The sequence below is a fragment of the Portunus trituberculatus genome, chromosome 41, assembly GCF_017591435.1.
Source record: "Portunus trituberculatus isolate SZX2019 chromosome 41, ASM1759143v1, whole genome shotgun sequence".
Classification (NCBI taxonomy): Eukaryota; Metazoa; Arthropoda; class Malacostraca; order Decapoda; family Portunidae; genus Portunus; species Portunus trituberculatus.
Window position 1 is genome coordinate 35,050,539 of NC_059295.1, and position 22,500 is coordinate 35,073,038.

At 43.0% G+C, this 22,500-nt stretch overlaps 1 protein-coding gene across 2 annotated transcripts in view; it reads left to right on the forward strand.

Moving 5' to 3' along the window:
• The window catches only part of LOC123516810 (outer dynein arm-docking complex subunit 4-like), a 68,534-nt gene extending 49,633 nt beyond the window's left edge, over positions 1-18,901 (forward strand). For both annotated transcript variants that reach the window (XM_045276493.1, XM_045276494.1), the window contains 3 exons: positions 95-261; positions 5,645-5,761; positions 18,282-18,901. In XM_045276493.1, the coding sequence (XP_045132428.1) occupies positions 95-261; positions 5,645-5,761; positions 18,282-18,424 (427 nt within the window). In that variant the 3' untranslated portion in view covers positions 18,425-18,901. The remainder of the gene's footprint in view (positions 1-94; positions 262-5,644; positions 5,762-18,281) is intronic.
• The last annotated feature ends 3,599 nt before the right edge of the window (positions 18,902-22,500 follow it).

Below are 22,500 nucleotides of genomic sequence, written 5' to 3' on the forward strand. Positions count from 1 at the left end.
AGGGTGCTGCGGTACTTTGACATTACACGTTAGCAGGCAAAAATTATGTCTGAAGTAGATTCTAAATAGATCTGATCTTTTAATCTTTCGGCAGTGAGTATGGCGAGGAGGAGCACGTGGCTGTGGAGGCGTTGGGCAAGTCCCTAGCAGAGCGAGGACAGCATGCCGAGGCGGTGGCCGTGTGGGAGCGACGCATCCCCGCCGCCACCAACAGCTGTCAAAGGGCGTCACTCTTCCTCCTCATCGCTAAGTCCTACTTCGGTAAGTCGCTGAATGCCTTTAAGTTCTTGCATGCTGATACCACGAGTACCACACGCGAAAGTAGAAAATAAAGAGTCTGTTTTAGCGCTGTCCTAATGATTTTCTGAAAACGTGTTACTAGTTTGCCAGCAATATGCAAAATGGTCTAGCAGGACACGAAGCACTGTGAATATCACACAAAAGAAAAAAAAAACAGGAAGACGCAATAATACAAATGAAACAAAACACATCAAAAGAGCAGGAAGACGTGTACATTTTTTGTCCGGGCGTCAGTTGCATATGGTTACCAGAGAAACCATTCAGCAAACCGTACTTCCTGAAAGCTTTGAAAATAAACACTTGAGTAAACACATTCTATATCACTTAGGACTTCTACATATAACACATCATCATCATCATCATCATCATAACGTATTGAAAAAAATCATACGTACTTGACGCAAATGAGACGCGTGAAGAGACGACCAGACCATTCAGGAGCATCAAAGACTGGCTGGTGATGGAGAAAATAAGAAGTGTCAAGGGGAAGAAACAGGCAGTGATTAGCTTATTAAGGGGGGCAGCCACGCGTGGGACTGCAGGGAGCCAGGGCTTGGGGGGGGGAGGTGCAGGAAGGGAAGGACGAACAAAGGCCGATAAATATGTGAAGAGACGCGTCTCGCAACGAATTTTGAGGCGGGAAAAGATTAATGATAAGGAAGTTTGATAGAGAGAGGATCCGTTTTTCAGTATTTTCTTTCTTTATTTTCTGGCGTACGTTACATGGGGAAAGGAAGACAGGTTTTTATAGACCCGTGGAAAATGAAAGAAATATAACGTAAAATTAGTCAGAGAGAGAGAGAGAGAGAGAGAGAGAGAGAGAGAGAGAGAGAGAGAGAGAGAGAGAGAGAGAATATGACCTTATAAAAGATATCTTCCGAGACTCGTGGATAACTCATTAGCAGAGTCCCTAAATGAGCAGCGTCCCCCTCATTGAAGGCTGGCAAAAGTGTAGGCGAGTCATTAATGATGTAAAGAAGAGCCTTTCCTCCCCGAGACCTGAAGCTTGATAGTGCTTGTCGCCTCTCATTGGGACGTCTCATGGTGATACCCGGTATTCAAAACACCTTACTCTCACCACAACTAGTTTCCAAGGTAACTGAGATGATTGGTTGGATTCTCACGAGTGTTTCTTCTGTTCGTAATGTAGAAGTGTTGTTAATCTCTCTCTAGAATCACCGAAACTCTCTTAAAAATCCGTGTGACTTGAATTAGAGCTATTTGAAAATAACAGACGTGAGGCGCAGAAACGTTGAAAATTATTAACCAGAGAGAGAGAGAGAGAGAGAGAGAGAGAGAGAGAGAGAGAGAGAGAGAGAGAGAGAGAGAGAGAGAGAGAGAGAGAGAGAGAGAGAGAGAGAGAGAGAGAGAGAGAGAGAGAGAGAGAGAGAGAGAGAGAGAGAGAGAGAGAGAGAGAGAGAGAGAGAGAGAGAGAGAGAGAGAGAGAGAGGACAGTAAATCACAGTCACAAATGAACAGGAGAGAAAGAACAAACACAGCACCAGACCTATTGATCCTTATAAGACCGTTCTGCGAGAGCTTCAATATCTGATCCAAAGAAATGCTGGGCAACAGAGACTAAGGTTAGGAAGAAGTTTATGTACAAAGAAGAATGTAAGAGGTAATGCTAGTGAACATGTCCTTTTTCATCTTCTTTCTTCTTCTTCTTGTTCATCATCATCATCATCATCATCATCATTTTTTCTTCTTTTTCTTCTTGTTCTTGTTATTATTGTTGTTGTTCTTCTTGTTGTTGTTGTTGTTCTTCTTCTTCTTCTTTTTTTCTTCTTCCTCTCCTTGGTTTTATTAGTTCCTGATGGGGATCAGCAGTTCCTGTACAGTCGCTGCCAAAAGTCTGTTCACATATGCCATATTCGTTTCCACTGACTGAAATGGTTTGTTTTCAGCGTGAGTTCTCTGATAAGTGTTCCATAACCTGACAACTGATAGGGGCTAGTCTTAAGGAGGACGTGGGACTTATAGCAAAAATTTAACACAGTGAAGTAAGGGTAGTAGCTCAGTTCACTTGACTTCTAATCGCGATTGTTCAGACGCTGTCGCCAATAACTTCCGTCTACTGCATCCTCTTCATTAGCGCCAAGCTGTCTCATGTCTTTCTCTATTCATTCTACTTATTTAACTTTTTGTCTGTCACTAAACAGCAACATTTTTCTTCTCCTCCTCCATCTTTCAGCCTACATCTGCTCACGTAGCGGGAAACTCCTGAGTTAATGAGTTCATATGCGTTTACTCGAGTTTCCCCATGTTCTGTTAAGCTCCTTTTCCTGACTCTGAAGTTGCCCCTTCCTGGAAGTAATGAGCCTCAATACTTTCCAGTAACTTCCCCAGTAACTTCCCTTGCTTTACAGTAAACCTTGCCGTGTAGTGCTGAGCGGCCATGTATTGTTGTAAGCTTTTCCTAGCTGCGATATAAGCTTTCGTGCGCCGTGCTGAATATTCAAACAGGCATGGACAAAACGCACGAGTGACCGTCCCTGCCTGAGATTATCAAGGCCAGTGAAACAACAAATACTACTCGAGCCTTCGTATTGTTCTTCGTAAATCACGCACTTCTAGGAATCCGACGGTTCGTTAGGGACAAAGTGTTGGATGCTGCAGGTCACCGTGGAGTGGCAGACGGAAGGTGTGGCGCCTCCTGTAGTTCATGCGGTACAAACACGGGTCAAAAAGACTCAGGCCGAAGGAGAGGTTGAGAGATTATTAACTTGAGCGCCAGGTGTCTTGAGATAGATCAATGAGGACTTTGAGGACTTAAAAAAAAAAAAAAGTTGTAGTCTTAGAATTGGCCTACGATTCTTTCGCTTAAACATTTGGACACCTTAACATGTCTTGAAGAGCGTCTTCATGATAACAAGTGTAACAAGTGATTCTGCATCACTAATGGGAAGATGCATCGTAAGGTCAGACTCGTTATTTCTGTGGCATTTGAAAAAACAAAAAAAAAGAATCTCAATAAGAAAGTTAAATATTCTCAGATAAAGCTAAAAATATCTAAGAATACGAGACTTAATCCTTCCAGATTCTTTCTAGGTCAAACATTTACACAGACCAGGGGACGTTTTCATACTTTTCAACTGGAGTGTGGAATCTGAACACTTTACTGATTACATGCCATCACTACTTTCAGTTCATTTCCCTGCAACACAGGTAATCCCATCAAGTTCTTCCGCTAGTCAATGATGAGAACTCACAGAGGCACCGCGGCGAGTCACATCAAGCCAGGTGACCTACCGACACGGGGCAGGCTCGGGGTCACCTTCACCGTGTATGAGGAGGAGGGGATGGCACGGGGGAGGGGCGGGGAACGAGGCCTCCAGAACCGTGCTGCCGCTTACACAATCTGCCGTGTTTAGCGAGAAATGTGGGACAATTATGTCTTCATTTAGGCGGCGGCGTGGCGGGCCAGTCAACAACGAGGCTTGTTCAGGTTATTCATGAGACGCGCCGCCTGCCCCTCCACCACTCACCCGCAGCCTCCAGCGCTCATTAAACCCAAATGGGACTCGTTAATAATATAATTTAAAACACATCCTCTTAACGTGGGTATAATGTATTTTGCAATTATTTCTGTTTTCAATGTAAAGGGCAAGCAAATTTCTACTGCCCGAGGTGATGAGAGTGAGCCTGGCTGTCCATCCCAGGAGTGAGTAGGGCTCAGGTGGGAGGAGGAACTGTGTGGCTTGAGCGGGGAGATACTGGGAGAGGCTCAATGCACGGCGTCCATCTTGGGGAGACTAAATCGAGAGAGAGAGAGAGAGAGAGAGAGAGAGAGAGAGAGAGAGAGAGAGAGAGAGAGAGAGAGAGAGAGAGAGAGAGAGAGAGAGAGAGAGAGAGAGAGAGAGAGAGAGAGAGAGAGAGAGAGAGAGAGAGAGAGAGAGAGAGAGAGAGAGAGAGAGAGAGAGAGAGAGAGAGAGAGAGAGAGAGAGAGAGAGAGAGAGAGAGAGAGAGAGAGAGAGAGAGAGAGAGAGAGAGAGAGAGAGAAGAGAGAGAGAGAGAGAGAGAGAGAGAGATACAGAGGAGGCTGAATGCAATGGGTCCTTCTTGTGGAGGATTAATTAGTAAAGGAATAAATTAGCAAGTGAGTGTGTGAATCCAAAGGTATCATTATCTGCTTCAATAAGTTTATATATTCACCTCCACCGACAAAGGTGGTAGAGGTTCACCTAGTATGTTCACCTATGTTTGATTGACTACTCGTTTATCCTTAAGCTATCTCATAAAAAAATAGTTAGCTAAATAATTTAAATTCAGGTGAAAGATGAAGCTTGTGACATAAATCTACCGAGAACTGAGTGTACGAACAATAGCAAAATAACTTCATGTTCTGCAGATTGACAGTAGTGAGCGGGAGGATGGGAGTGTAGGTTGAGCTTCATCACTCGAGGCAACGGTTTCCTAGCGGGTAGGCTTTGATATAGGAGGTACCTCAAAAAGTATCCCCTTTAGCCCATAAATTCCCGTGAAAAGCCCACATAGTATATAAAAAAAGGAGGGAGGGAAGGATGAGGGATGAGGACGTATGGTAGTGGTGGAAAGGGAGGCTGGGATCGGGATGCTGCCGAGTGCAACTGTCGCTTGTTAAAATGGAAAGGATAGACAACTTGAATGGGCTTTATCATTTTTAGCCCAGTATTGTTACTCAAAAGCCAGAGCCCAGCCAATATAGAAAAAAAAAAAAAACGCTATTGGAATTTCTATGAAGAATGATGCAGGAGTTTTATTTATGTACACACACACACACACACACACACACACACACACACACACATGCCCGGTAGCTCAGTGGTTAGAGCGTTGGTTTCACAAGCCAGAGGACGGGGGTTCGATTCTCCGGCCGGGTGGAGATATTTGGATGTGTCTCCTTTCACGTGTAGCCCCTGTTCACCTAGCAGTGGGATGTAAATCGAGGAGTTGTGACCTTGTTGTCCCGGTGTGTGGTGTGTGCCTGGTCTCAGGCCTATCCGAAGATCGGAAGTAATGAGCTCTGAGCTCGTTCCGTAGGGTAACGTCTGGCTGTCTCGTCAGAGACTGCAGCATATCAAACAGTGAAACACACACACACACACACACACACACACACACACAAACTTGAACCCTCCACACATTATCATTTATGAATCTACAAAATAAACAATTAACACACTTTTACATTCATTTATCTACCTTTCTCCTACTTGTCAACAAATCCAAAATTAGGTCACGTTTTTAATCTTTACACAGATTAATAATTCTATCTATAATGAACTCTTTAAAATCGTGCATTAATTAGGGTCATTATTATTAATCCATCACTGCCTCTCCTCCTCCGGCCTCGCTACCTCAGCCATGCGCAAGGTGGAGACAGGGAGATTCTACGGCACCAAGAGTGTGAAGGAGGCGGATGATGGACATGACAACCGCACCGCCCTGTCTGCTCTACTGGCCCTGGTGGACGCTGATGGTACGTGTGTGTGTGTGTGTGTGTGTGTGTGTGTGTGTGTGTGTGTGTGTGTGTGTGTGTGTGTGTGTGTGTGTGTGTGTGTGTGTGTGTGTGTGTGTGTGTGTGTGTGTGTGTGTGTGTGTGTGTGTGTGTGTGTGTGTGTGTGTGTGTGATGAAGTGCATCTTGTGAACAGGACGACATAAACCTGGACGTGTAGCTTGTCCTTTAACTTAATAGCTTCCAGACATGTGTCAGAACACCACCCCGCCATGCCTCAGTCTCGTTCCTCTCTTCCTCCTGTTCTCCGTCTGTCTGGGCTGCGTGTGTGCTCTCTCTCTCTCTCTCTCTCTCTCTCTCTCTCTCTCTCTCTCTCTCTCCCCGCCTTCTGTCACCTTAACTGCTGCAGGACGTGAATTACTGTTCTAGTTACTCATTTCACAAACCATAATACATTCAACCCTACCTGCTCTGTTTGCTTTGTTTACTTCTAGTCTAATATAGAGTCCATTTAGCAAAATCAATGGAAGAGGCTGTACATTTTGGAAATAATACACGAACGTACCGTCTTAAAATCTTGAAAGTCATGCGCCTCTAGTTTTTTCTTGCCTTGCTATACACGTACACGCAAAAAACGCCGCAGCCAGAGCCTTTATTAATGCAAGAAAAAAAAAAAAAAACATATTGACCAGAGTGAACAGGCGCACTGGATGCACCTCCACCCATAATGCTTTCCCACTAAGCCCAAGGTATTAGAGGTCGAGGCGGAGGTATGGAGCACCTCGCCAGCCTGCTGCTACTGCCGGTTGGGGCCTCATGAGCGCGGCATGAGGTTTTAGTCTCTTGCCACTAATAATACTTTTCTTTCTACATATTGTATGTTTTATGATGTAAATATATATCTGCAGGAACACTCGCCTACTGAAAGCCGACTCCATTCATCCCTCCGTTCCAGACACACACACACACACACACACACACACACACACACACACACACATGAAAGAAAGGAGGACGAACGCAGGTCTCTTACAGCAACACAAAGGGATAATTACGTTTTATAAAGCCACAACGGGACAGCCAGACGGTCGAGCTGAGCACCTTAATTAAGGGAAGATGGTAAGGAGGCAGATCCATTGCCCTGCTGGCTCAGACGTGCCCCCACATCTCATACACGAAGCCTACGTACATTCCCTCTTGCTTTCCTTACCAATGAAAATCGCTTACGGCCACCCAGACGCTCGTAGATAAAACAAGACACGCATAAAAACTACTCCCATCCGTAACTAGAGCAGCGGCAACAATATATCACCTTCTGTTACTCCAGGAGATAAAGAAAACCTATCTCGTTTCCAAAATCCTCAAAGCAGGAGACGGATGCATAAAAATGGCTTACCTTGTTAAGAGATTTTTTTTCCGCACTGAGGTGGAAGGTAGGGCGGACAGGCAGGCTGGCAGGCAGGAAGGCAGGCAGGCAGGTAGGCAGGCAGGCATCTCGGGGGAGTGGTACGCGCGACGGATCACGGGTAACAACGTGGATAATTGCTATGTAGAATGGCTGGGAAATTATGTGTTGCCGGTGTCAGGTGCGTGCAGTGTGAGAGCCGCTTTGGGGGAAGATGGAGCTGGGAGTCATGGCAACGAAGACGAGCAAGAGGAGGAGGAGGAGGAGGAGGAGGAGGAGGAGGAGGAGGAGGAGGAGGAGGAGGAGGAGAAGGAGAAGGAGATGGGAGAGCGAACCAGAAGGAAGACATGGAGGAGGAAGACAAAGGAGATGAAAAGGAAGAGCCACGCACAACAGGAACACACAAGAAGCAATATGAGAAGGAAAGGTGGAAGTAAAAAGAAAAGGGAAAAAAATAGAGAGATGGAGAATAAGATGAACAATTGACGGCGGAGGAAATACGGAACAGAGAATGATAAAAGATGAAGGCGAGGGAAGAGCATCGTTGAAATTGAAATGTGTCGAGGCTTACATATATACCTCGCACAGAAGACCCAATGTGTTTCTTAATAACAGAAAGTAATGACATTTTCTCCTCTGTTTCACCAGCTTTGCCGCAGCTGTCGCGCGAACAGGCCTCCGTGCACTCAGACGATAAATCCATAAATATATCGCTGAATATATTTCACCGGCCTGAGGCTCCCTTCCAATAAATCTGCATTTCAAAACGCTGAATTTTGTGAAGGGTTTAGGCAGAAGTTATTATTATCGGCAATAGCTGTTTTGGGCTCGCAGTTAGGTAGCTAAGCGACTGTACAACTCAGTCGGTATTAAATATATACACGCATATATTTCATGATTTGTGTATCTACGAACCTTTTACTTATTTAGGTATTTATTCACTACACATTCATTTAATATACATTTCCTGTGGACGAGAAAAATTCGTGAAGTGATTAAAGCCGCCCAGAAAACAACAAAATTTGCATGTTGTAATCTGGTGTGGCGGGCTACGAAGGTTTAAAAGGTTAATCTAGAGAATGGGCGGCAGTAACCCGGCGCTAAATGGACGGAGATACCCTGCACTAATTACTGCTTAGCTTCCGCTATAGCTTTGTGCTTCTTAAAGCTCGGATGCTGTTATGGTGCAGCCCCTTGGCTTATTTCATGTCTGTGCGCCAGCCCGGATCTCCCACAGGCTGCATGGCGGGGCAAGCGTGGTACTGCTCACGGTGTTCCTCTGGCGGCCACACTCACAACTACACTCTGAAACTTAGTCTGCTTCCTGCACCGGACTAAATGAACTTCGCCTTTCCTCCACCTCTTTAGTTTTTTACTTCGTATTTCTTGCGCACCACTGCCACTGGTGATATTGCTACTCCTGTTCCTGGTGCCGCTGTTACACCACCACTTCCACCACCACCACTACCACTGCCGCACTTAACCACCATCATCCTATCTTCTTCCTTTTATTATCCCTTTTCCTCTTACTTCTTCGCCATAATATCCCTCCATAATAACTAACACCGCTGTAATAACAAGAATGACTATTGCTGTTGTTGCTGCTGCTGCTGTTGCTGCTGCTGCTACTACTACTACTACTACTACTACTACTACTACTACTTTTACTACTAAACACGATGTAATTAGCGAAAATCAACGCCTTATATGTTGGTGAAACAAAGGAATAGAATGAAAAAGAAAAAAAAAAAGCTATTATGTCTTGCAAGAGAAGAGTTCAAAGTTGACTGCACGTGTTTTAATTGTATTATTAAGTCTTAATGATAGTAAAAAAAAAAAAGCGTCAGCAAACAAATGAAATCCTTTTCACTGATGTCAGGACGTGTGTGTTGCGAAGCCTGAGAAAGAACTCGGTGAGACGGAAAACATACATGAGGATGATAAACAAAAAAAAATATAATACAATAGCATGGAAACATTATCAAAACAGTTACATGAAAACTGAGCTGCATCGCAAAGAGGGACTAAAAAGATAGAACATTAAAAAGCCTTATGGGAAACTATTAATTTAGTCACCCATTAAAGAATTAAATGCATTGGGTGTAATAAGTTGATGTTGGAACTTCGAGAATAACCAGTCAAAAGAGGACAGACTTTTGTATGGAGATGACAGGCCGGCGTGGTGGGCGAGACGTGGGTGTGATGGGGGCATAGAGGGCAGCATGCCAACACACAGGGAGAGGCGGGACGTGGCAGAGGACGGACGGGTGGGTCAAGAGCCTTTCACATTCAATACTTCTCTCATTTTTTCCTCCCCTGGGTGGTTTAAAGTTATTTCCATTTAAACCCAAAGCTTTTATGATACATGCATCAATAAAAAGTTGCGAGTAACGCGGACTCTACACTATGAAAAATTCCACGCCACCATTATAAATATTACTCGTGTCTGCGTCAAGGACACTCTGAAAGCCTCCGTCACTATGTATTGATTCAACCACCCACCCATCCATCCACCCACATACTTAACTAACCATCTGTCTACCTACTTACATACCTGTTTGCCAATCTATCCGTCTATTTTCATATCCATTCATATAAACACAATATTTCTTTATATGGCAGTAGCAAATGATTCCTTTCCTTGGATCCTCGCGAGTCTCACTGCGACGCAATCCTCTTTCTGCTTCCTGACTCTTCAGATAATCACTTTAATTTTCTCATATTTTGATCTACAAGGTGCCGCACTTGCCAATGGCCACACCGCACGCTCGCTGCCGTACACCTCTATTACGCGACATGAGAAACGTGTCACCGGTAATGAGTACAAACACCAACGTCAGCATGGAAACAGCTAATTTTTCCGGTATCACCAAGTTGGCCAAAGTATTCTATTTCTACCTAACTACCAACATACCTGCGCACACACACACACACACACACACACACACACACACACACACACACACACACACACACACACACACACACACATAAGACCCAGATTGGAATATGCAGGAGTAGTGTGGACCCCTCATAAAAAGAAACACATAAGGAAGTTGGAGAGACTACAAAAAATGGCTACAAGAATGGTTCCAGAATTTGAAGGGATGACATATGAGGAGAGACTATAGGCTGTGGATCTACCAACCCTGGAACAGAAAAGTGAGAGAGGGGATCTGATACAAGTTTATAAATTGATCAACGGAATGGACCAAGTGGATAATGAGAAACTGAACCTGAGAGAAGAATGTGACATTCGAAGCACAAGATTGCATAGTAAAAAGTTGAGAGATGTTAAAAAATATAGTTTCCCACAAATATGTGTTGAGACGTGGAACAGTTTGAGTGAAGAAGTGGTGTCAGCAACGAGTGTGCATAGTTTTAAAGAAAAATTGGATAAGTGTAGATATGGAGAGCGTAAAGCCTAGGCCCTGTAAAACTACAACTAGGTAAATTCACACAGGAAGCACAGACGCAGGTGAACACACTACAGAAGAAGGTAGCTTTAAAATATTCTTTCGCTGATAAACTTTGCTATACTACTCGTAGTACGAGGTTTACCAAACAAACGACAAACGAAGGGGAACGATGTGGACGATCACTTTACTATTCAGAAACCAGAGTATAAGTCTCTGATGCCGTAAAAAAGCCGGAGAATCCTCTTTAGGTGCTTAACGGTACATGTGGCAACTGAGCGGAAGGAAAGCCTGGACGCGAGGGACATATTCACTGTAGATCCTGTAATTTAGCGAAAGAATATGGAATTATTATAATAACATCCATACTCTGGTGGACCGCGCGCGAGAGGGAGACGAGTTTCTATTAATACTTCCATGTGACCTTGTGTCGGGATGAGCCAGGTGGCCACAGGTGGAGGTCTGACGTGAAGAAGCCATGAACTGCCCTCACCGGTCCCGGAGTGCAGGTGGCAACGCTCCCCGCACTCCAATCCTCATAACTGCCAGTATTGCATAAAAGAGTATTACGTACATTAGTTTGCATAAAAGACACAAGGTAATTACTAGTGTTTGTACGTGTAAAAAAAAACCCTAATGTGTTTCATTCATATATTCAAAGAAGCCACGTTAACGTTGCAACATTTCAACAGTGTAAATTAGTTCTCTAATTAAAATAATCTCAACATACTTTGATACAAATGGTCTCCATATTCATGCAGGTATCTTTTGATGTTCACAGGAAGTGCATGACAAACACAAACATTCTTTAGGGCTTTCTTTATGTGATGTATAAATGCAACAGTAAAATATATTATTGTAATGGCTAAGCGGACAGGAAGCAAGAGTAGTGAGCACGAGGCACCACGCTTGGGGCCCTACTCAAACACCCACTGATGGGTTCTTAATCCGAAACACATGCCTACCAGAACACGAATACACTCACACACACACACACACACACACACACACACACACACACACACACACACACACACACACACACACACACACACACAGACACACACACACACACGTACTCACCTCCCTCCATACTCACACCTCCCAATTTCACTGGCGAGATAAATTTTTCTCCTTTCCACCCTAAAACGTTTCACTGATGACGAGCATACCTGGCATGGCAAGGGCCTGGGACGGACGGTGGTGTTCGGCGGGCGAGGGAAGGGAGATAGGAGCGGGAAAGAGCGGTCGGCACAAACGTGGATACCCGTTAGGGCCATGTATTAGGCAAAGAGTGATTAATGTCCCCATGGAGAGGTATTAATTCTGCAAAGTCCAGGATTGATGGGGGAAACTGAAGTGTAGGAGTAATAGAACCACGCCGGGGGTTACTTCGATTGGGGAAAATAGGCGAGGAGGGACCATGTAAAGAAAGGCTGTGGTTGGATACTGCTCTGGCGGTGGGCGGAAGGGAGAGAAAGGCTTATAGGCGGGATGCTGATGGGCAGGAGGGGATAGAGATGTAGGTACAGTGGGCTGGTGGTGGGGAAGAGACGGAGTGGGATGAGTATGGGAGACAAGATGACGCTGTTCTGGAGGGGAGCTGGCAGGCTGGTATCTGAGGGCCAAGGGTCGTAGTGGGAAAGGAAAATGAGTGTAGTGGAAGCAAAGCGACTGGAAGAATGGTGAAGGTGACAGTGGACAAGGAAAGGTTAAGTTGTCTTTGGTGAATTTGTCTCCATTGTGTTGTGTTCCTTGCCATTATATTCATTCAAGGGAAATTCAAAACAAACAGGACAACAGATAGATTTAGAGATAGATATATAGGGAAGGATAAAGTTAAAGGGATGCGTTTAATTTATGCATGTTGTATTACGTTCCCTCGTCACGTATTCAAGATGAGGGAAATACACGGATGCAGCTCCATAATAAAACACTGAAGAGAATGAAAAGGAGATGGACTGATGGGGGAGACAGATAAAATTATTCATTCATCGAGAAAAATAGATAAGCCTGCAAATAACCAAATTCTGAAGTAATAAACAACATGCCAACAAACACACCCACACTCTGACAGAAGGGAGGGACACACACACACACACACACACACACACACACACACACACACACACACACACACACACGGCTGACAAACAAGCAGACACGCACGTATACTCATTCCAAACATTTTCTATTGCAAACTTTTTCGGCACACATTGGGAAAATCCTCTTCTGATATTGACAGTTTCGTCACTCGCAGGGAAACCAGACAGGCTAACTATTGATTCGCAAATGTGTGCATATAAATGTGTGCCGCGGTGAGGGATTCTCGCGTGTGTCACTGTCAGAGGGAGGGATAATGGTGCTTATGATACTGAGGGTGGGTGGTGCTGACGACTGTGATGGTGCTGGTAGTGGTATGGCATTCATAACTAGGGCCACAACAACAACAACAACAACACCACCACCACCATCCCCACCACCCCCTAACACCACCACAACAACAACAAAACAAAGAATAATGTTACTATAGTTATTTGTACTTTAACTACTGCTGCTACTACTTCTATTTCTACTACTACTACTACTACTACTACTACTACTACTACTATTACTACTATAAGCACTATCACTATCTGCATCAAAAACAATTCATCATACCGCTCATATATTATTAGGTTCATTATCTACTTGTGATTCTAAGATAAAAAAAAAGGGTAACTCATAATGGAACTCTCTCTCTCTCTCTCTCTCTCTCTCTCTCTCTCTCTCTCTCTCTCTCTCTCTCTCTCTCTCTCTCTCTCTCTCTCTCTCTCACGCACAATCACTACCATAAACATCACCAGCCAGACTTAGCGACCTGGTGACATTGCTTCTCATTATACAGTGACACCGGTCTTTCCACTGCGAGGCGAGAGACGGGCAGTTATTTTATTTTTTTTCCGCGAAGGCGTGAAGATGATGAATGATGAGGTGTGGGTCTGGGGAGGGAAACTTTAAGCCACGTAGGGTAAAAATTATTATTACTGTTTGAACATAATTATTGGGAAACTGGAAAGAAAAAAAATGTATCAGGTCCTTTTTATTTGTTCCAGTAATTTTTTTTTTTGTTTCGTGTCATTATGAGGCGATAAATTATTCACCTCCGATCCTAAGCTGTAATAATCATACAACGCAATATAGAAAGCATGCCTGAGTGAAAAATTGTGTGTTAGAGAGAGAGAGAGAGAGAGAGAGAGAGAGAGAGAGAGAGAGAGAGAGAGAGAGAGAGAGAGAGAGAGAGAGAGAGAGAGAGAGAGAGAGAGAGAGAGAGAGAGAGGTAAGAACAAAGAACAAAGCAGACTAAGTAAGTACACCACACCCTTCTGTCTCTTCACACTGCTCGCCTTCCTACAGAGTAACTTCACACACACGTAACACCACTACCTGCCAGAAAACTGATCCTATTTCTTCAGCAACATATATAGTAAATACACCAATAAGCAAATAGATAAATAGAAATAAATGAAGGAGACGGACATTTCCATACAACTCTCTCATGTTTACGTCAATTGAAGAGAACAAAGGAGATAAAACACTACACACCCGTCTGTCTCGTCACACTGCTTGCCTTCCTACAGAGTAACTTCACACACACGTATCACCACTACCTGCCAGAAAACTGATCCTATTACCTCAACAATATATAAAGTAAATACACCAATAAGTAAATAGATAAATAAAAGTAAGTAAAAGAGACGGCATTTTCCATATAACTCTCGGCAGCTTACGTTAATTATAGAAAAATTACACTACAAAATCCTTTCATTACTACTCCCTACAGTGTATCTTTAATGATTTACGTAGAAACACCACAGCGCAATGTCACTGCATCATTTTCTACGAGTCTTTTTTTTAATTTATTTTCACTAGATAAAAGCGAGCGACGTTAACAAAAATGGTGATACTAACTACGAGGGATTCATTTCATAAATTGTGACGGCAGAATGATAAGTTAAATCAAATTATTCTTGTCTTTTTATTTCATCAGTTAATGCTAAATATAGTGTTATGCTTGTATCAAAGAGAGAGAGAGAGAGAGAGAGAGAGAGAGAGAGAGAGAGAGAGAGAGAGAGAGAGAGAGAGAGAGAGAGAGAGAGAGAGAGAGAGAGAGAGAGAGAGAGAGAGAGAGAGAGAGAGAGAGAGAGAGAGAGAGAGAGAGAGAGAGAGAGAGAGAGAGAGAGAGAGAGAGAGAGAGAGAGAGAGAGAGAGAGAGAGAGAGAGAGAGAGAGAGAGAGAGAGAGAGAGAGAGAGAGTACAAACAGGAGATAACCAGCCAAGTTAAAAAGCAAAGGAAACGAAGTAAATAACAGGAAAAATAAAAGATAAATATAATTGATACAGGAACTGCCACATGTAGACCTGATGGCTTCTTGCAACTAACTACCTTTACGTTCTTACATCCACTACCAACAGAAAAAACCCCGCACTTATTACTATTAGACCAACAATCTTAAGTAAACCTCTTCAATCTACCCTTTCATTCCACTCTTTCTTTAACCCTTTCAATACTGGGACGCATTTTCACCTTGATTTTTGGGTATGAAAGGGTCTATGGAGGTCAAAAAGATGGATGACCAGAGTCTTTACTATTTTAATCCCCACATATATTTCTGAAGGTGTCTAAAATCGCTAAAATAGTAACCAGAATGAATAAGAAGACGCGGCATGGTACTGAAGAGGTTAAGAATATCCCTGGAAATATTATCATACGAGACACACAACCTGCCTCTAGATTCTCCCACTCATAAATCCTGCAGAACAAATGGCCGTTAGATTAACCTGCGACGTGATACCCTGCGAGTGATTTATGGTCGGGTTAAGCTGTACTACACTGGGAGACTATACTCTATGTTGGAACTGAGGAGAATGTGGAAGAATGAGAGAGAGAGAGAGAGAGAGAGAGAGAGAGAGAGAGAGAGAGAGAGAGAGAGAGAGAGAGAGAGAGAGAGAGAGAGAGAGAGAGAGAGAGAGAGAGAGAGAGAGAGAGAGAGAGAGAGAGAGAGAGAGAGAGAGAGAGAGAGAGAGAGAGAGAGAGAGAGAGAGAGAGAGTCCTGCAGAGAGAGAGAGAGAGAGAGAGAGAGAGAGAGAGAGAGAGAGAGAGAGAGTCCTGCACAAAGAATAAATGAAAACGTATAAATATTTTCAAATTTCCTCCAAAGTTAACATTGAATAATTGAATATCCTGCAAGAACACTTCAAGTTGGCTGTAGTTAGTGTTTGATACAATATTGATGCGGCAAAAGATCGTTCTTAGCTACTTAAAAAAAATGAAAAAAAACATTCCTTAAGATTATATATCATAATTTCTTAATATTTTTCTGAATATAAAATCAACAGCAGATACAATTTACCCTCCACTCTTCTCCCTCTACATAATACCACCACCACCACCACCACCACCACCACCACCACCACCACCACCACCACCAACATCAACACCACCGCCAACAACAAAAGCAGCACACCAGCAAGCCTCACCACAGCTAATCACAATGGCTGTGTAATGAGTGTAACATAATACTTTCAATATTGGGTACATTGCTTTTTCCATCTTAATGAAGCATCACATATTGATATCTAAATCTATCACGCGATGCATTCAGACAAATTGAACGTTTCATTAGTACGCTGGTGTCTTGTTCGGAGCAAAAATGTGCTGGCGCCCTTGTGGATTTTATGTATTTTGTATCCTAGCCAAGGACGCATCTTATGTAGAAAAAAAAGTTTGTGTCGTGATTGGAACAAAAACGCACTGCGGCCAGCCAAGCCAAGCGCAGGGTGGTTGATGGCACTGTTCCTCACGCTGCCACGCCCAATGTCCGGGAGTCAGTGCCACGCCTCGTTATTATTGCTCACAATGGTGTTTGATGTGCATTACATAGCTCTGCCGAGTTATGGGCTGTTCATTTGCCCTTCCGCCAATAAACCTGACGGAGGCAGGACTGGCGTTCTCCATCAGCTGCGTCCAGCCCTGACGTACTGTCCAGCGAGCCCGTAAGGCCGAGCAGCGCGGGGCACTGCCAGGCATAGCTAGGCACAGGAGTGAGGCTGGGTCATTAAACATTTTGAGAGTATACGCAACCAAAGGATTTTCAGAGGGAACGTCCAGGTATGGCCGTGTTGGTGAGGCAGCGTCTCTCTCTCATCTGTCTATAGGTGAGCATATTGAGGTCAATACTATAAATCATCGAGCCCGTAAAATCCTGTTTCAATTTTTAAACAAAAGTGTATTACTATATCGAAAGAACATTAATAAATTGATCTACAAATTGGTGGTGTATAAAACAGAATAACTACAGCAATACAGCACCAAAGGAAGGTGTTCAGTACTGGTTCTTAACATTTGCACACCAAGACAGTTCCTGCGCTATAGGCACGAGATCAAAGATAACGTACATTCCTTCTGGTGTTTCCTTAGCAAGGCAGTGCAGTCTTAATCCTTTTCCCGGAGGCCAACATTGTGTGTGCTTTTGCATATTCTTCATCGCAGGGATGGCACAGTTTATACACAGAAGGAAGAGATCTCTAGTTCAAGAAAAATACCATGAAGACAATGCCGAATTCCTTTTGAAATTTGCGTTTTTCTTGTCTACTTCAGACCAACGTAGTTAATAATTTTTTACTTGAAGATCTTGTGTGTGTATGGGATTACTATAAGTTATGCTACTAGTCTCAAAGGTTCACTTATACATTACTGTCCATGAGAAATGACAAATCGTATTCTTTTTTTTATTTCTAATGCTGCTTATGATGTGGAAGCCCGGTGGACTCCAGGGAATACCACGAATATTGAAGCACCAGGATAGCGAGCAGGCCTTCCAGAACTCTCTGCAAGGTGTTGGAGACTCCTGGTTGAACATTCCCTTCAAATGGCAAGATTATCATGAAGCTTTGGGAGGAGACATGGGAGGGTGGGGGAATTGGTCGAGGGAGCTGGGGTGGCCTGCTGGCAGACTCCATGATGTTTATTGCTAATTAGTCACGCGAGAATGTTTACTGCTTGTTAGAGTAGTTTGTTGCTCAATAATGCTTTCGATTTATAAGGGATTAAAGAGGGAAATTACGATTATAATTTACACGAAAATGTGCCGAGGAACTGCAATTTCAATTAGCAATAAGGATTAAAGATTTATTGTCACCATAATTTATCAAAGCATTCCCAAAATTTGAACTATCATTACTGCAACTCGCCGGAATGTGCGGTGCTACGAGCCGAAAGTCTGCCACGGATAATACCACATCATACCACACCACGCCACATCACACCACCCAACCCAAACCCAACCTGTCCCGCCCCGCCTAGCCCCGCCCACGCAATCTCGCTGGAAGCCTAGATACACAGCACAAACATCCTTTACCAAGACTTGTCAAGCTTCTAGCAACCAATTATCGTCTTCATTATATGTTTGTGTGTGTGTGTGTGTGTGTGTGTGTGTGTGTGTGTGTGTGTGTGTGTGTGTGTGTGTGTGTGTGTGTGTGTGTGTGTGTGTGTGTGTGTGGGTGGGTGGTCCACCCTTCAACGCAAGCATCCACATGGAATATATAGGAATTACCATTTTACGAGTGTGTTGATTCACAAAAACTAAACTCGATGTAAATAAAAAGTCCCATGGCGGCAGTCCATCTCAACCCATCTCTATGGCACTGCATCTCTTGACACTTGTTCCTCTTTCCCTGCAGCTCGCCAGGACAACATGGAGGCAGCTCTTAAGACACTGGAGAAGTGCGACGCCCACCTCTCAGACGCCCCGGCAGACCTACTGGAGGAGTACTCGACCATCAAGGGCAAACTCTCACACTGTAAAGAAGAAACCTCCTCGTAGCAGACGGCGCTCGGAGGATGGAGCATAGAAGCGTGGGAGGCGCGTCGGAGAGACTGACTAGTAGTGCTGGCCGAGTGGTGGACGTGTAAAAAAACTACAAAATTGATTGTAGGATGAAAAAAGAAATGAAGAATGAAATGAAACAAAACAAAACAAAAATGGAATATGTTGTTGCAAAGATTAAGGGGTAGAAGTTATTATATTGTTGAGGGTGTTGTGAGAGAAGGATGACGACTAAATGGTGTGGTGCGTGATGAATGGATGGCTTTTTAAAAAGAGTGAGAGATTAAAAAAATGGAAAAAGATATGACGGTTATATAAACGTGAAAATAAATAAATAGAAACGACTGAATAAACATGACAGGTGTGAGAGGCGTCACACACCCATACGCACACACACACACACACACACACACACACACACACACACACACACACACACACACACACACACACACACACACACACACACACACACACACACACACACAGACACACACACAGAAAAAAAGCAGAGCAGTTATGATTAACAAAACTGAAGCGAAAGGCAACAGAGCAAGTCAATCCAACAAAAATTAAAACACGGAGAGACGCGAACAAATTATTATACACCGAAAAAAATAAACCTGAGCTACAAACTTATTAACATCAACATAAAAACCCAGATACAAACATACATAAAACAGAAAGCGACTGACTGAGGGTGAAGTGAAAATAACACGGACATGATGCCTCAGGACGTGACAGGAATATAACATCCCACACACTTAATGCTCACTAAGAACTCATCAGAAACCCATCTCACCTCCCTCCCCCACCTCTCCCTATCTCTCTGTATCTCTATCTCTCTGCTACTTGTCTCCTCCCTCAAGTACCAACCTCTAAATGGACACGTGGCTTCCTGGTAGTTTTTTATGTGGTGGTTGAATATATTTTTTTTGCTCGCAATGAATAGCACTGATGTCGTAACTCACACTTAGTCATGTAATGAGTTCTTGGCTCGTTACGCTGTTGGATCTTGTATGTGTGTGTGTGTGTGTGTGTGTGTGTGTGTGTGTGTGTGTGTAACGATGTAGAGCTAGGGAAAGGTTAGAAAGAAAAAAATAAGGAGGGTGAAGGCAGAAAATAAAGCTAAGAAACTGGGAGAACACGCACCCCATTCATGCCTTGTGTGTTTCCTGCTTCGTTTTCCCCGCGACACAAGAGCGCGAGGGCCGCAGGATGAAAACAGATTTACTTCCCCCCTTGCGAGGCCGCCGGTGGAGGAAAAAAAAAAAAAAAAATCGGAAAGGGAAGAAAAGAAAGAAAACTGCCCGAGGTCATGTGAGTGAATGATTTACAACACAGATTGGGAGCGGTGAATGAAGAGGAGGAGGAGGAGCAGCAGGAGGAGAAGAGAAAACCTCAACTTGTTCCGGGGCACATGTTATTAGCTTTTTGTTTGTGTTGCGAGGAGGGAGATAGGAAGAGGATTTACTGTGGAGCGCCTGTTGATGTTATGGCAATACGTTGTGCCTTTGATGGCTCTTGTTGAATGTATGCTGGTGATATACTCTTGATGGATCGCTAGTTTGTCCTTTAGGTACAAACGTGGGTGTGATTCTTGTTTGTGGTGTAAGTGACCTGTATTGTCAAAACGTATTTTTTTCCCATAATGCTTATTTTCGAAGGCCATAGATTGTCAGTCGGTTTTCTGTGGGTGTTTTTCTAGTGATGATTTATGGAACCGGTTAAACTATCTCTAGAATCATTAAAACATTCTTGGAAACCGCAGTGAGTTTTCCGAATCTGATAAAAGTCAGCGAAATGAAATGTTGAAATGTTTGAGAATGCTGGTCTGTGTTTGTTCAAGATGATCAGGATTGCCATCGCTTCTATTTTTCTTCCATTCACGTCCAGTATTAATATAAGCGAATATATATATATATATATATATATATATATATATATATATATATATATATATATATATATATATAAACGTATGGTATATAATGCCGGTTCAAATCACTCATCCCTGCATTCTACCGCTTTCATCGTACGCAGTTTCCATATCATATTTACGAAACAAATTAAGGTTCGTCATTCTGAAATGGTTCATGTATCAGAGCACGGGCGAATGAAAAATGTGATCAAATGAATAAAACTTTTCCAAACCGCTAAAAATGTTTAACTTGTTTTCCTTTTCGACCAAGGGACAGTACGCCGGAAACAGGCAGCAGCTGGCGAGGATAGAAGAAGGATGACGGTGACTATGGCAGCGGTAACAATAACAACTCAGGCGCACACTAAGGCTGAATAACAACAAGAGGAATCACCAGTCCAGCACATACGCACATCACACCAGTCTTCTCCTTCACATACGCGTCCTCTATATGTTCACTGTCAGAAGGGTCAAAAGGTCTTATCACCAGCGTGTCGGCGCCCACAATAGCCACCTGGAACATTTTCCTGCTTCGGAAAGCAACGAATTAAACTCCGATACATAACGTTCCTTTGAGTTTTCTGTGACTGCTCGTGAGTCGTCTGAAATCCAAAGGAGTTCTGGGAATCAGGTGCCTGTATTCTGAAACGCCTTGCTATCTCACCACAGCAATTTTCAAAGGTCAAAGGGGTGATTAGCCAAGAGTGCTTCTATTATTCATAATGTAGGAATCTTTTTGATCTGTCGCTAAAATCGTAAAGAAGAGGTGTTTCAGAATGTTCCTTGATGCCGCTCCTCAATATTCTAAGATACAGAGAAGTTCTAAGAATCAGGTGAGCTTCGTATCAAAAGGTCATCAATGCTTCAGCAAGGTTGATGTACGTATGGTAATTGGATGAGAAGGTGGCAATAATAAAATAAGATTGAAATTGTTACAGATGCATAAGATATTTAGCTACTTCGTAGGAAGAGAACACATGTAAGACGATTGAAATGGTGAATAAAAAATCATTGTGTGAGTTAATGGATAATTGACCACAATAAAAAATATCACCTTTTCATCTGCGAGAAAAAAAAAGCATACATAGAACAAGTTTGTATTACTGATTACGAACTCGACACGACTATGAAATTAACTCAAAATAAATGTCATCTTCAGTATTGCAACAACACTCAGTTAATATATGTTTGATCTTCCACCATAAATGACAACGTTGGAAGTTCTGAAACTACTTATGTCAAAAAATTTACACAATCTCGTACTTCTTTCCTTGGTTATGTCTGAAAAAACGTTGCAGCATCGCCTCTGAAACGTAGACTAGTCAATATTTCCTTACGCTGGTACACATGTACAACAAAGTGATGCTACGGAACTGGACGAAGCAGATTTCTTTTCTTTATCCTTAGAGTAACAAGCAAGGAAGAGGAAGCAAGAAAGAAGGACAGTCACTCCTGCCTCTCACATTGTTTCGTCTTGACGCCAATGACACAGAAGCAGATGATATCCAGCAAGGAACAAATACCACATAAACATCACCCGTTGCATTCTTTCTGTCGAGCTTTCTTGGGTGTGGCGTAGAGCCCCTCCCGGTGGTCTGCCTGTACCAAGGGCGTGGTCGAGGACAGGCAATGGAGCGGGAAGATCAAGAATGCATGGAAGATATGAATTTTGAAGGAACCAAGCGTGCCAGCAAGAAAAACCGTCCATGGCCTGGGGGAAGATTTCTAACCATTGACTATATATATAAAAAAACAAAAGCGATACTTATTTATTTATCTACCAAGACATTCCTCTGGTTACGTATCGATTTATTTATCTGTTTACATACTTACTCATAAACCCATTTTTTTCTATTTATCTTATCTCCGTAACTAATTACCCGCATACTTAGCTACCGATATTTCCATCCACCTATTTATCTACTATCTGTCTCCTTATCTATCAGCTTCTCTATGTATCCATCTATACAACTATCGGTTCATTTTTCTTTACACCTTTTTATTTACCCATCTATCTATCTATCAATCTGTCTATCTGTCTGTCAATCTTTTCATACATCTATCCATCTACTTACTTACCTAATTACTTATCTACTAATGAAATCCTACTAATTACTTACCATTCAATCAGTAATAAAATAAAAACACAGAT